At 46.4% G+C, this 12,468-nt stretch overlaps 1 protein-coding gene across 2 annotated transcripts; it reads left to right on the forward strand.

Moving 5' to 3' along the window:
• Window positions 1-804: 804 nt before the first annotated feature.
• NKIRAS1 (NFKB inhibitor interacting Ras-like 1) lies at window positions 805-11,399 on the forward strand. Of its 2 annotated transcripts, none has more exons than XM_009580383.1 (3): window positions 805-978; window positions 7,981-8,222; window positions 11,043-11,399. In XM_009580383.1, exons 1-3 carry the CDS (start codon window positions 885-887, stop codon window positions 11,280-11,282), a joined length of 576 nt encoding a protein of 191 aa, XP_009578678.1. In that variant the 5' UTR covers window positions 805-884; the 3' UTR covers window positions 11,283-11,399. The 2 variants fall into 2 exon arrangements, with proteins under 2 accessions (XP_009578678.1, XP_009578679.1); XM_009580384.1 differs by lacking the exon at window positions 805-978 and adding an exon at window positions 7,469-7,600 and having other exon boundaries at window positions 11,043-11,396.
• The last annotated feature ends 1,069 nt before the right edge of the window (window positions 11,400-12,468 follow it).

The following is a 12,468-nucleotide window of genomic DNA, read 5'->3' on the forward strand; positions in this document are numbered from 1 at the left end:
AGGGTCTGGCCGCCCTGCTGTGGCTCACTTGCAGAGGGAACTGCCCCTGGCTTCTGGGGGCCTCCTGCTAAAACCAACCGCTGCCCATCCAAACCGATTTAAAACAGACCAAAAAACTTGCTTTTGCATTTGCTTTCCTGTGCTTCTGCCTTTAACGCTCCTATTCTCTAGCTCCTAGTCTGTAAAAGCTAGAAACTTTCTGTGCGTGAAATAAAAGGGCAGGCTCACTTGCAGAGGGAACTGCCCCTGGCTTCTGGGGGCCTCCTGCTAAAACCAACCGCTGCCCATCCAAACCGATTTAAAACAGACCAAAAAACTTGCTTTTGCATTTGCTTTCCTGTGCTTCTGCCTTTAACGCTCCTATTCTCTAGCTCCTAGTCTGTAAAAGCTAGAAACTTTCTGTGCGTGAAATAAAAGGGCAGGAACCGCTGTTTTGTCGCGTTTCCAGAAGCCATCCTGATACCACCAGATTCCATCAGGCCCGCAGCAAAAACACGAAGCCCGGTAACGCAAGTCTTGCAGTGTACACGCACGCCAACAAGCACAGCCCCTGCCCCAGAGGGTTTGCGCACTTCAGCGCTCGCAAACAGCCTCCCCGAGCCCGACGGGACGAGTGTCGAGGCTGCAGGCAAGCACCGGCACCGATGGCAGCCGCCTAAAACCTTAAAAAATGGTGTGGGAGGAAACTCTAGTCCTAAAAATATCAGTCGCTGGTGAGCGCCTGGGAGGGAGCTGTGCCTCGGAGTCACCCGCTGTTTCGCGTTTTGCCTCTCGCCTTTCGGGGGCTTTGCTTCTGGCTGGTGCCGAGCTCTGCCACCGCGCCAGGCTAACGGACTCCTGTGTCTGCACAGGGCTCGCCTGCTGACTCTGCCCTCTCGGGAAAGATGGGAAAGGGCTACAAGGTGGTGGTTTGCGGAATGGCCTCGGTGGGAAAGACTGCGATTTTGGAGCAGCTTCTCTATGGAAAGCATACTGTTGGTGAGATATTTTTACTTTTGGTGGGGGGGGGGGATTGTTTGCTTTTCCAGGATCTTGTTCTGTGTGGGCCTCCAAAAAGCAGTAACCGAGGACTGCGGACTGCACTGAGGTGAAGGAGGAAATTAATGTGCTTTTGTTGCATCTCTGGGCAGTTCTTGAAATTCGTCGTCCCTTGCTTACTGATTTTTAAAAGAGGCTTGGAGAAGAACCCTTTCCATCATGTTCCCAGTTATAAAAAAATTGAATGTTTAAAAAGAAAAAACCACAGAAAGTAGGTGATGTGCTTGCTGCCTATTTACATAATATCTCCTTCCCTGAAAGATGCTGTAGATGCCTGAAAAATAAATAGATATCACATGATGAGTGGAGAGACTGTTCAGACTTTTGTTCCACCTTCTTAAAGTTTTATTTTGCTTGGTTTTGGCTCATATTTAATCAAAGTGCTGAAAATTAAAACAGCTCTGCTTTAGGTCCCACATTCTGTGCTGAACTTCAAGGGCTGAGTTTCTCGGCTCTCAGAGAAATCCTCCTGTGGAAAACAGACTTGAGAGAGGAGCATGGGATGTCTGAGACTTGCTGTGCACAAAAGAAAGGGAACGAAGGCAAAGCTGGCTTGTTTCCCTCTGTTTCCACATGACTCGGCTTTCAGAGGAAGGGCAACGATCAGCAGGCTGATGAATTATTCCTGCCTCACCCAGAAACAAGGGGTGGCACCAGGGGTGAATCTCAGGGCTTTGACAGAAGATGCCTAGTCCATTTGTATCTTTTCCTTGGGCCGGCAAATTAGATGTTGGGGTAAGTTATTGGATAAACACTAGGATTTCTAGAACGGTGCATTGCACGCACTGTGCCTTTAACATGTGTGGATGGGAGGAATTTGCTGGCAAAGCGTGATACAGAACTGCGTGCTAATAGCCTTGTTTAAAAGGAGGATTTCCTCTAATGTTGCAGCAACATCTGTTTCCAGCATCCTACAGAGCCCTCTGCACGTAGCCCCGTGTAGCTTTCAGCGTGCAGGTTGCAAAACCTGCAGGCTGAAGGTTTTTCCCTTTGCTACCGACCTGCCTCTCCTCTGCCCTTGGCGATTGTCACAGACACCCGCGCAGCGTGAGCAAGGCCACGTTGCTTAAATCGTATTGCCTTGCATTACTTCCTGCCCGAGCTCCTATTAGTAACCCAGGCAGGAAGGATATTCGGGTGTTGCTGATCGGAGGAGCTATTTATGGAACCAGCCATGTACACGATTATACAACGTCATGGATACTGGCTGACATAACCGGAGGGAGGCCTCGTGCCCGGGGTTTAGCTGCAGGTGTCCCTCTGTCGCTCCCGGACGCTCCGCTCCAGCTCAGCCATTGCGCGATGCAGCCATTGCGCGATGTGCATGAAGAATTTCCTCTCCCAAAAAGATCCGTTTTCCTTTCCCGCAGCTCTGCTCTTATTTTACGGAGGTAGCAGTAAGGGAGGAAGCAGCTGATAGCGGAGGGGGGGTGCAAGGGGAGAAGGAAGAAGGTAGCCTCCCGTTTTTTATGATTTTGGTCAAATCTTATTCCCAAGATATTTGGAGAAAGAGGGCAAGTAGCAGAGTCAAGATCAGAGTAAAGAGAGGGCTCGTACGGAGCCACTGCAGCCCCAAGGGACGAGCGGCCACAGCCCAGCGCTTTCGATATCACCCGCCTGTGCCATCAGGCACATTTTGGGGGATGGACTAATATGTTGGTGTTTCTGGCAGTCCCGCTGAGTGGCCACCGTCCCCCCTGCCTCTTCCTCAGCCCACGGGCAGTTCTGGCAGAAGGTGCCTGAAGTATGGTGAAAACGGTTCCCAGAAGATCTTTAGCTACTGCTCCAACCTGTGTTGATTAAACCCTCAAACTGTGGACACCACTGTGAGGGTCTCTCTGGGTAAGAACAGAATTTGAGGACTGGCGAGTCCTTGATTGCTCCTCAGCTGCAGCTTTAAACTGCACAGACCTGCTGCTGGTGCTACCATTGCACAGCTGGCCCCTCTACGCTTAAAACATGATTACTGAATCTCAATCCTTGTTTCCTAAAGCTTGTGAGCTCCAGAAAGCTGACATGTACATCTTGGCTGCTGGCCTTTTTGGCAGGAGGCGAAAAGGACCAGTGTGTTTGCTGAAAGCCTGTCTGTTCAGAGCCAAGGAGCAAGGCAGCTCACCGGGTACGGCAGCATGGACACAAGCTGTTTCAAAACCTGTGCTTCCTGACTGACGTCAGGAGCAGCTCTGCGGCCGCTCCGAGGGACGGGGAGAGGGGACGGGGTGCCATGGGGAGGACTGCTGAGCCAACGCACGGAGTCTCGCTGTTCCTGAGGGCGTCCACATCCTCCTCCCGGTGACAAGAGGCGTGCTCGAACTTGGTTGCAGGCTCAGAGCACAAGGTTTGGTGCTATCCTCCGAGGTGTCCCAGCCACTGACATGGGGGTCTCCTCCTGGCAGTAAATCAGCCCTGAGTCTATGTCGGTGCTAACGTGCCTCTTGTTGACTTTCCTGTAAAAAGGAGTGGTGGCACAGCTGCTATCAGGGAAGTGATTAGTGTCCTTGGAGGTTTCATGCTGCTATATAAAGCTCTTGGCTTTGAGCCCGTGCTCCTGGCCGCGTGCTTGGTGATGATGCTGTAAACCCAGTTGCGCTGTGTTTTTCTTCCTAGAAAAATGTGTGCCTTCAGCTCTCCTTGGCTTGTCATGGATGAAGTCCCTAAGTGCTGCAGTTGCTTACATGGTCAGCAGCTAGCACTCTTGCAAAGGCACTAAGATTGCTTGAGGTCAGAGGAAAAATTAGTAGGGAGGGAGAAATACCCCCGAAAAGGGAATATCTATGTCCCTGGAGCATGTGAGCGTGTGTGGCACTGGGCTTTGTGCTAGGCTTTTAAAACTGTAAGAGGGGCTGTTTGGCCTGGGCCCTAGGATGAGAAAGGAGAGGGCAGAAAGATGAGAGATGCTGTCAGAGCCACGTAAAGTAATGTACATATTGCACGGCAGCTTCTCTGGCTAAACTGAGACAAGGAATCAAACAAAACCTGAAAGGAGATGTTTGAAATGGGTGCAGATTTAGCTTTGAGTCACGCAGGGACTATATCGCCATAGGTCAGGCCAAATAGTTTTTAAGGCTTGCATGTATGTATATGTTGCCTGGGACGATCTCTCTTTTTGTGGCTTCAATGTTGTGTTTGTCCAAATCCTCCACCTTCTGTTGCAGTCCCGAAGAAAGAGGGGCCAGTCTTTTCTCCTTGGTCATGAAATGGGTCCTTGACTGGCAGCAGCAGTTTGTCCCACTAAATACCTGTGGTACCTGGCACTGCTTGGCCTGAGCTCTCTGAGAGAGCTAACAGGAAAGCTGCTGGCTTAACTTTGGCACCTATCCTGCAAAGAGAATAAGTGTTTTTCCTTAAACAGTGCTCCTGTTTAGTGATGGCACAGAAGGGAGTCTTCCTTCTGCCTTAAAATATCTCTGGCCCCTCAACCTATGGCAAAGCTTATCAGCTAAGCAGGAGGAGATGAGAACTTTTCCTGTAGAAAATACGATTTTCCTTATCTCTGCCTCCTGGCTGCATAAATAGCTGGTATGGTCAGGTTATTCATAAGCAGCTACTTCAAATCATCTTACTAGCTGGGAATGAAAACACCATATATTACTGTGGTAGAACCCATAATGAGAGAGAATTTGCCTCGCTTGGTCTCAGCTGGAGGGATTTGGGGTTTTAGCTTTCACAGCTCAAAGATGTGGAGGCTAATTAACCAAATTATGCATTCTTACATCCTTGTTTCTTAAATCAAAAATACCTCCTGGCAGAGCTGCAGTCAGCTTTGTATTTTAGAAATGGATGAAAATGCAGCTGAATGTATGCAATTGAGGGTCACAACTGTGGCTAGTGGTTGGTGGGACCCGTACTTAACTAGCAGCCAAATCTAAATAGACCAGCTCCTGTTGAGTCCTGTTGAGCTCTTCTACAAGTCAGAGATCCTCTGATACACTGTCATTTGAGATGTAAGTAAGCAAAGCCCGTTATCCTGGAGTTGTAGAAACGCAAGCAATAGCAGGCTTTAGGAGTTATTTGCTAAATTCCTGAAGAGGGAGGGAGAGATTACATAGGAGATCTTCAAAAGTACTCAAGATGACACAAAATTTGCACTGCATTTATGTTCGAGAGTCATTTGGGAACTTCTGAAATTCCATCCACCAAATTTTGCTTTATTTTGGTATTTGCAGTATCTCTGCCTTGTCTAGCCTGAGTGTGAAGTATTCATTAGTATATTGAACCTTTTCTTTTCCTCATTGGGAAACCACCAGGGGTTGAAACACCGCCCAATTTATGACTGAGGCTTCCCCTTGCAGTTCCTCTGTGGCAGCAGCCAGTAAGATAGATGAAGACCTTTCTGCCTCTCTCAAGACTTGCACCAGCTAAGTAGGCCCTAGAGAATGGTATCGTGTCTATTCCTCCCTTTCCTCCTTAACTTTTTTCATCTTTAGTTTCCAGAGAAACCGCGAGATTGTTCACTGTCTTGTTAGTTCCTCTTTCCCCCCATAGCTTCTGAACCTGAAAGGTGGTTCCATCTGCCCGTTCATCTGTGTCACAGCAGTAGGTATCTCAAAATACATTTCTGTAAATTTAGAAAAACTGGTAGCAGGAGAGAGAGAAAAGGCCCACGAAAATGCTCTCCTCCAAGGAAAACCTACTCGAGCTGGCAGCAGTAACTCCCCAGCACAAGCTGCCCCTGCCCACCCAGGCAGCGAAGGTGGGAGGACGCCTGGGGATGCCAGTGAAGGAAGGGAGAACTGGGGTCCTTGTGACAGGGAGGATGAGATGGTGCCAGACACCTTCCTAGGACACTGGGCTTTCCTGACTAGTTCCATTGCTCGTATAACAACTTGCCTGGCAGATGTTTGAATGGAGGCTGGGAAAGTGGGTGAATGGGAAGGTACTAACAAGAAGTGTAAATATCGTTGCCAGCAAGATGTGGCTAGCATGTGGTCTGGGCTTTGGAAGCGGGGCCTAGAATAAGGTGACACAGCTGTGTCTAAAAATTATCTGTGTTTGCTTAGGAATCTACTTGCATATACTCCCTCCCCTAATGTACGTAGGTGAAATTTCTGGAACCTGATACTGATGCATAAATTCCAGTTCCCTCCAAAGTGCCCCCCCCATTTCACATCAAAATTTGTTGCTCTATTCTGCTGACGCTCAGACCTTAATTTTTCCTCTTCATTTTCAAGTAGGATGTTAAAAAACATAATTTTCACTGCTACTTTTAATACTATTAGGAAGAGACTGTCTCAGGAGAATGTGGATATATTAAAGACTGTTGAATTACAGTGCAGCATTTAGATGGTAAAAACCTGTACATTATTCTTTGCTTTCTAAAAAGAAAACTTAGGCACTTACGGTTCAGTCCTTCTTGCCGAAGCAGTATTTACTGATGCTAGATATTTCCTTGACCTGTCTGTACAATGCAATGAAGCAGAGCAAGAAAAAAACCAGTCCTATACCAGAAAGGGCTCTACTACCTGCTTCAGTCTTCAAAAACGCCCGTGTAACACATTCTCCAACCACACGGAATGCCTTCGCGCTTCCTCTTTTTATTAACCTTTGTTTTGTCCTTCTGCTCTCAGTTTTGCTGTCACACGTTAGGTTAGCATGGCTATATTTGGAGGCGAGATAAATTAATTCGTTGCAAACCTATGAAGAGTGCACAGAGAGGGGCAAAAAGAACAGCTTGTGCCACTTTCCTGCACAGGAATGCTGCATACATCACGGGAGACCATCAGCGTGGGTGGAATGCTTTAGCTTGTTTGTCAATGTGAAGTATTTTGAATAGTGTCATTGAATATAGCAAAATCCTTATTTTCACAGGCCAGATAATCCCCCGTGTTTTCTTAAACAATGCGCTAATATGGTCTCTTTTTGGCAGACAAAGAGAATAATGCGGTGCTCATTATTGTAGCCCTGCAATGGCAAACAATTCATGTATACAGGAATGCAGTGGAGGCAAAAACGCGGATCGCAAAAGGTTTATATGAATACTTAAAACTGACTCTGAAAGTAGCCCAGCTACACTATACATAGTTTGTTGGGACCTGTAACCTTACGCATCTGCATCCAGGGGACCACGAAGCTAAGGTGATCTATGTGTTTTCAGGTTTGGCTTGGAGAAGAATGTTCTAATTAGTTCAAAGTAAACTGCTTTGAATTACCTCACATTTACCATGGGGAGAGAGGAAGGAGAGCCAGTATGCAGATAGTTACCATGGAGCAGGTTATATATATATATGAAATCTTATTACCGTGTGCATGCTCTTACCTTGCAGTAGATGAGCTTGCTCCTATTAGCAAATCTGAATCATTTTAGATCCCTGAGGGATGGAAAAAGCTCATTGTGTATTTGAGTAAATATAGCATGCAACTTTGCTTGCATGCAAACATCCCCTTCCCTTTCTGGCTTGATTTCACTTGTTGGTTAGTTGTACCATCAATACACACTCATTTCCAGAATTATTCCTTTGGCTCCTGCTTCTGCCGTGTGATCCAGCTCAGTAAGAAGCAAAGAAGTAGGCTCGAGATGTTAGTACTTGACTATCTGGTGTTCCTTGGCTGTTCTTCCAAAAGGGTTATGTTTGAGCAGGCCCATTTGCAGCATGTTTGGCATAGAACTGGTATACTGGGTGGTTGGAGTTTGGGAACCTGGGGGAAGAGCTGTATATCTTATCCTATCCTGAAAATGCATGTTGTATAGATTAATTTTACAGGCATAATCATGTGCTTATACATTAGATGAGCACAGCAGTGTCACTGTTGTAAATAGCTGGTGCGGCGATCTATGAATACAGCCCTTCATGGGGATGTCAGGTAAGGTCGAGTCCAGGTCAAGTCACTCTGGAAAACACGCACTGAAAGCTATTGTGGGGTAAAATTCTGCTGTACTGCAAATAATTCTTATAGCGGTGCTGTACTTACACCAGTTGAACTTCCCTGCTTGTTTTAAAACAGGCTTAGAAGAGGGTGCCACAATGGAAGATGTGTATTTGGCATCGGTGGAGACAGACCGAGGCGTGAAGGAACAGTTACGGCTTTATGACACCAGGGGTCTGCAGGAGGGCGTAGAATTGCCAAAACACTATTTCTCTGTCGCTGATGGCTTCGTTCTCGTGTACGCTGTGACCAGCCTCGAAGCTTTCCAAAGAGTCGAGCTGCTCAAAAAGGAGATCGACGTCTTTAGAGACAAAAAGGAGGTAATGCATGGTCGCCTTAACTGCTTGGCTTATCGGTGTATCAGGGATAGGAAGTTAAGGTTGCAAAGCATAGATTTTGTTTCTGCAAAACTCTCACACAAAGGAAAATGAATGTACCCACAGCCTTGGGCAATCCAGCAAAAGGAAGCTTTCTCATGCTGGGAAAGCCTAATTCACATGCCATGTAGGTCATGCAAAAGAATGTGGTTTTTTTTCCTCCTTATTTCCTCTATTACAGCTAAAATTCAGTTAGCTGAATGCATCAGCCAGGACACTTATGACTAATAAAACATATGGTCTACAGCAGTGCAGTTCATATGTTTTTTTTAGATATTGTACACGGGAAGTCAAGTGCATAGAAAAATAACGAAGGGCATTATCTTTGTTTGTTTTGTATTCATGTACTTGATGGCTTACAAACTAGTGTAATTGACAATGGGTCTCCCAGACATCAGTCAATTGGCAAAGCGGCTTTAATGTATTTTAACAACCATATTGAATCAATTCAATTGTGTGAAATGACTGCTCTATTTTCCCTTAGAAAGCAGCTAGTGTTTTCAGCTGACAGTGTTCCAGCTTAGCTAAACAAATATAACTTGCATGTGGCATTAGCATTATGGCTTTTCTTACAGTATCTTTATATTCTCAAGTAGTTTTCCCTGTTAAATGTCTTTAGCCTACAGCTTTCCAAATGTCTGTTTTATGCTGTTTAAAAAAAAAAAAAGTGCATGAAGAATTAATTGGATAATGGTAGGGAGAGACTTCCCGAAAATGTAACTTGTTTAGTACTGACAGCACATAGGGTGGTGGAGGAAGGCAGGCTTCAAGTTTGACAGCAGCCGAATGTGCAGTCACTGGAGAGGTATGTTAGCTGGTAGGGCTGGTATGAGCTGCAGACTGTCACGTATATCAGGGATACAGGAGTCAATCATAACTCCCCTGCAGGGCAAGGAAAGGTGGACGAGCAGGAAATTTTTCCCAGGCGCTGTGTTTTGTGAGGGCCCCGATTTGTTACTTTAGAGCCTGTTGTAATGCGGAGAGGGAGTCACAGCCCCAACAGGATCTGCGTCCCTCTCTCTGTGTTACCTGCCAGAACTCTCTCTCGTTACATGCAGGTATTTTAGAAAACAGCCAATTTGCTTATCCTCTGGGAGAGTTTAAAGTTGTGATCTTGACTGAGGATAACATAGTCAAAAAAGCAGCACCCACAATAAGCTGGATAAATTAGTTTTATTCCTGTGATTTCTAGTCCGTATAAAATATGCTTTGAAGCAGGTAGAAGGTGAGATCAGGAGTCCTACCTTAAGACAGCATCAGAAGGCTTAAAGTTTGGGTTCTGCTAGAATGCATCCGTAACTGAGTTAGGGATGTATCTCAACACCTGGTGTTTCTGAGCGGGCAGAACTTCACCTTCTTGAGCGGCACAGTCCCCTGTTGTGTGGCAGATGACAGAAAGCAGTGATGGCTGGTTCCTTGCCTCTGCTGGCTGTGGGGGCTCTCCAGCACGCATCTTAAAGCCTGGCCAAATTTTATACTAAATAGAGATTGTGTTCTCTCACGCTGACAGAGTTTAACCATAGGTAAAATTCAGTTGGAGCATGCGGTAAATGCATATGAAGATTATAGCTTCTTTCAAAGCCTTTTGCAGAGGGAAAAACATTTTTTCCCCACACCATGGATGGGCTGCTATAGAAAAGAAAGGAAGCCTCAGACCTCACAGGAACAGGACAAACATCTCTAGCTGCAAAGAAACAGATGGCATCCTGGAGTTAGCCTGATGAACAGGAAAGAGCAAGCAGGTGTGGCCACAGCAAAAACCCCAAATCATTAGCAAGACAGGACTTTACCACTTGATTTTTGTCAAACCACTAGTGTAGAGATGAGACCAGAGTTTGACTAAGGACCTTGAACTATAAATATAGGCATGGTTTCCCCTAAGAGCTGATGCTGGTAAAACATTTTTAGAAAATGTTAACTTAAACTAGGCAGGAACAGTAACTTTAAGTGGCCAGCACTATCTTCAGCACTTCCTAGAACTGAACTACCGGGCAGGCCACCGAGCTCAGCCATACTGTTCTGTCTCGGTGATACAGATGTCACTTGATTGATCCTTACAACTAAGGGTCTAGACTTGATACAGCTGTGCTGCTCTAGTTAGCTAACCGGCTGCTCTTGAAACTGCTTCCCAGAGGATGGTGCTGGTGCTTATCTGACCCTTTCAGCGACAGAAGACTGTCTGCTAAGGTCCCTCTCGTGGCTTACCGTGCATGCGGGAGCGGGTAACAGCTCAGCCTGCCCGGCAGCCTGCCCGGGCTGCTTGCACAGGCTGCCTTGTGGCAGTGTTGGCTTTAGCTATATTGCAGGTTGGGGCTTGGGAAAAAACCAGCTGGGCAAAATCCACAGCTGTGGGGATCCAGGCTTTCTCTGCTGCTGTGCATTTATTCACCTCTCAAGCATCCACTGCTCTGACCTACTCAGATGTCACGCTGTTATCATTTGTCTAGGGCAGCTCAATTGCCAAGTAAATGGAGAATAGGGCTGTTTAACTTTGGCTCTCTTGGGTATTGTTTCCCTTCAAGCCATCGGGGGGAGAAGGGGAAGTCCTGCATACCCTATGATTAAAACCAGCTCCCAGCCTACAAGTAGATGAGGCTAATTCAAATCCCAGACCCTGATCTTCCAACCTACACACAGCTTACCTTGTGCCAGTGCTAAGTTAAAGAACAGGTCTGAACTGTGTTGCTACTTGCCTGCTGTTTTAAAGCATTGTGCGTGGTGGATGCTTTTTGTATAAAGTTCACCCTTTTGTTTTGTTTATAGGTAACAGTTATTGTCTTGGGAAACAAAACTGACCTCCTGGACCAAAGGCAAGTGGAAACAGAAGCAGCACAGCAATGGGCAAGGGCTGAGAAAGTGAGACTGTGGGAAGTGACTGTGACAGATCGGAAAACACTGCTTGAGCCCTTCACCTTCTTAGCTAGCAAACTCTCCCAGTCCCAGAACAAATCAACATTTCCCTTGCCTGGAAGGAAGAGCAAAGGGAATAACTGTGATAACTAAGCTACCTTAGCATTGTCTGCTGCCGCCAAGTTACAGCCCTTTCTGTGCCATTTGCTTCTCACAGTTTCACTTAAAGCAATAATCTCATTCAGCAATAAATCAGCAAGCTTATGGCTAAGAGGTATCCTTCCTTCTTATGGTCTTGGCTTGAAAAAGTCACTGGTGGTAAATGCCTTAAAAAGCACTTATGAGAGGAGTTATCTTGCAACAAGGGTTATGGAGGAGGGAGGGACAGGTGGATGCCTCTCTAGCAGGGGCTTTGACTATGCCTGGGTACAGCCATGTTGAGAGACAAATCAACAAGCTTATCGTTAAGCAATCCCCCTGCAGATCTATAGCCTCTAGTCACAAATAGTACTAGCTGCAATAAAGCATTCAATTTGGAGAGAGGATGTGTTTGAAATGGCAACAGTCCTTTTACCTTGACCTTAAACAGGGCCACAGGGCTTTTTTATGCTGCAGGAGGCTGAGGTCAGTGTGTTGTTGCAGGAGAAGGGTTTGGGGCAGGAGGAACAACTACCAGCAGATTTAGCTGCTGAAGTTCTGCTAGTGTCTGGAAGAAAAAAAAAGAAATAAAACCCAAACAAATCTTGTGGGAGATACTAGAACAGATCTACCCCAACAGGAAGCTTGTCAGCAAAGTCTGGCAAGTAGTGCTTTCAGCTCAGGAATTTATTTGTACAAACCAGAAAAGCTGTCAGAGCACTCATTAATTTAACTGCGACCTGAAGGACAACATAGCTGTATGTGGTTTTGTTCCAGCCTGTCCAGTACAAATCATTCACATTCACATAGGTGATAATTTTACTGAGAAATTATACAGAGCAATTTTGTATGCAGGGGGTACTGCCCGGGCTCTGCTTAGGGCATTGCATAATACTCCTACCCAGCCGTTCAGCCGAGCTGCAGCAATCCACCCCCGGTACGAAGCTACAGGCCAGATAACAACTGGTACAAAGTGCTGTACTACTTTCTGAGAGGGGGCTAGGACGTGTAGGAGGCTGCCTTTTGGGAACATCCGCATGGCAAATGCCCAGAAATACCTGTACGAATGGCCTTGGTCTTAATACACCACACGTTGTCCAGCAGCAGGAGGACAACTGCATGTGCTGTATTTGACTCTTCATGCTGGTAAACCTGTGCTGCAGGAATCTGCTGTCCTAGGTCACCTTGTCAGTAAACTAAA

The sequence above is a fragment of the Fulmarus glacialis genome, unplaced genomic scaffold, assembly GCF_000690835.1.
Source record: "Fulmarus glacialis isolate BGI_N327 unplaced genomic scaffold, ASM69083v1 scaffold39536, whole genome shotgun sequence".
NCBI lineage: Eukaryota > Metazoa > Chordata > Aves > Procellariiformes > Procellariidae > Fulmarus > Fulmarus glacialis.

Coding starts and splice junctions, on each gene's coding strand:
- NKIRAS1 (XM_009580383.1), top strand. CDS start 885: ATGGGAAAGGGCTACAAGGTGGTGGTTTGCGGAATGGCCTCGGTGGGA. Junction 979..7,980: donor CTATGGAAAGCATACTGTTG/GTGAGATATTTT, acceptor GTTTTAAAACAG/GCTTAGAAGAGGGTGCCACA. Junction 8,223..11,042: donor TCTTTAGAGACAAAAAGGAG/GTAATGCATGGT, acceptor TTTTGTTTATAG/GTAACAGTTATTGTCTTGGG.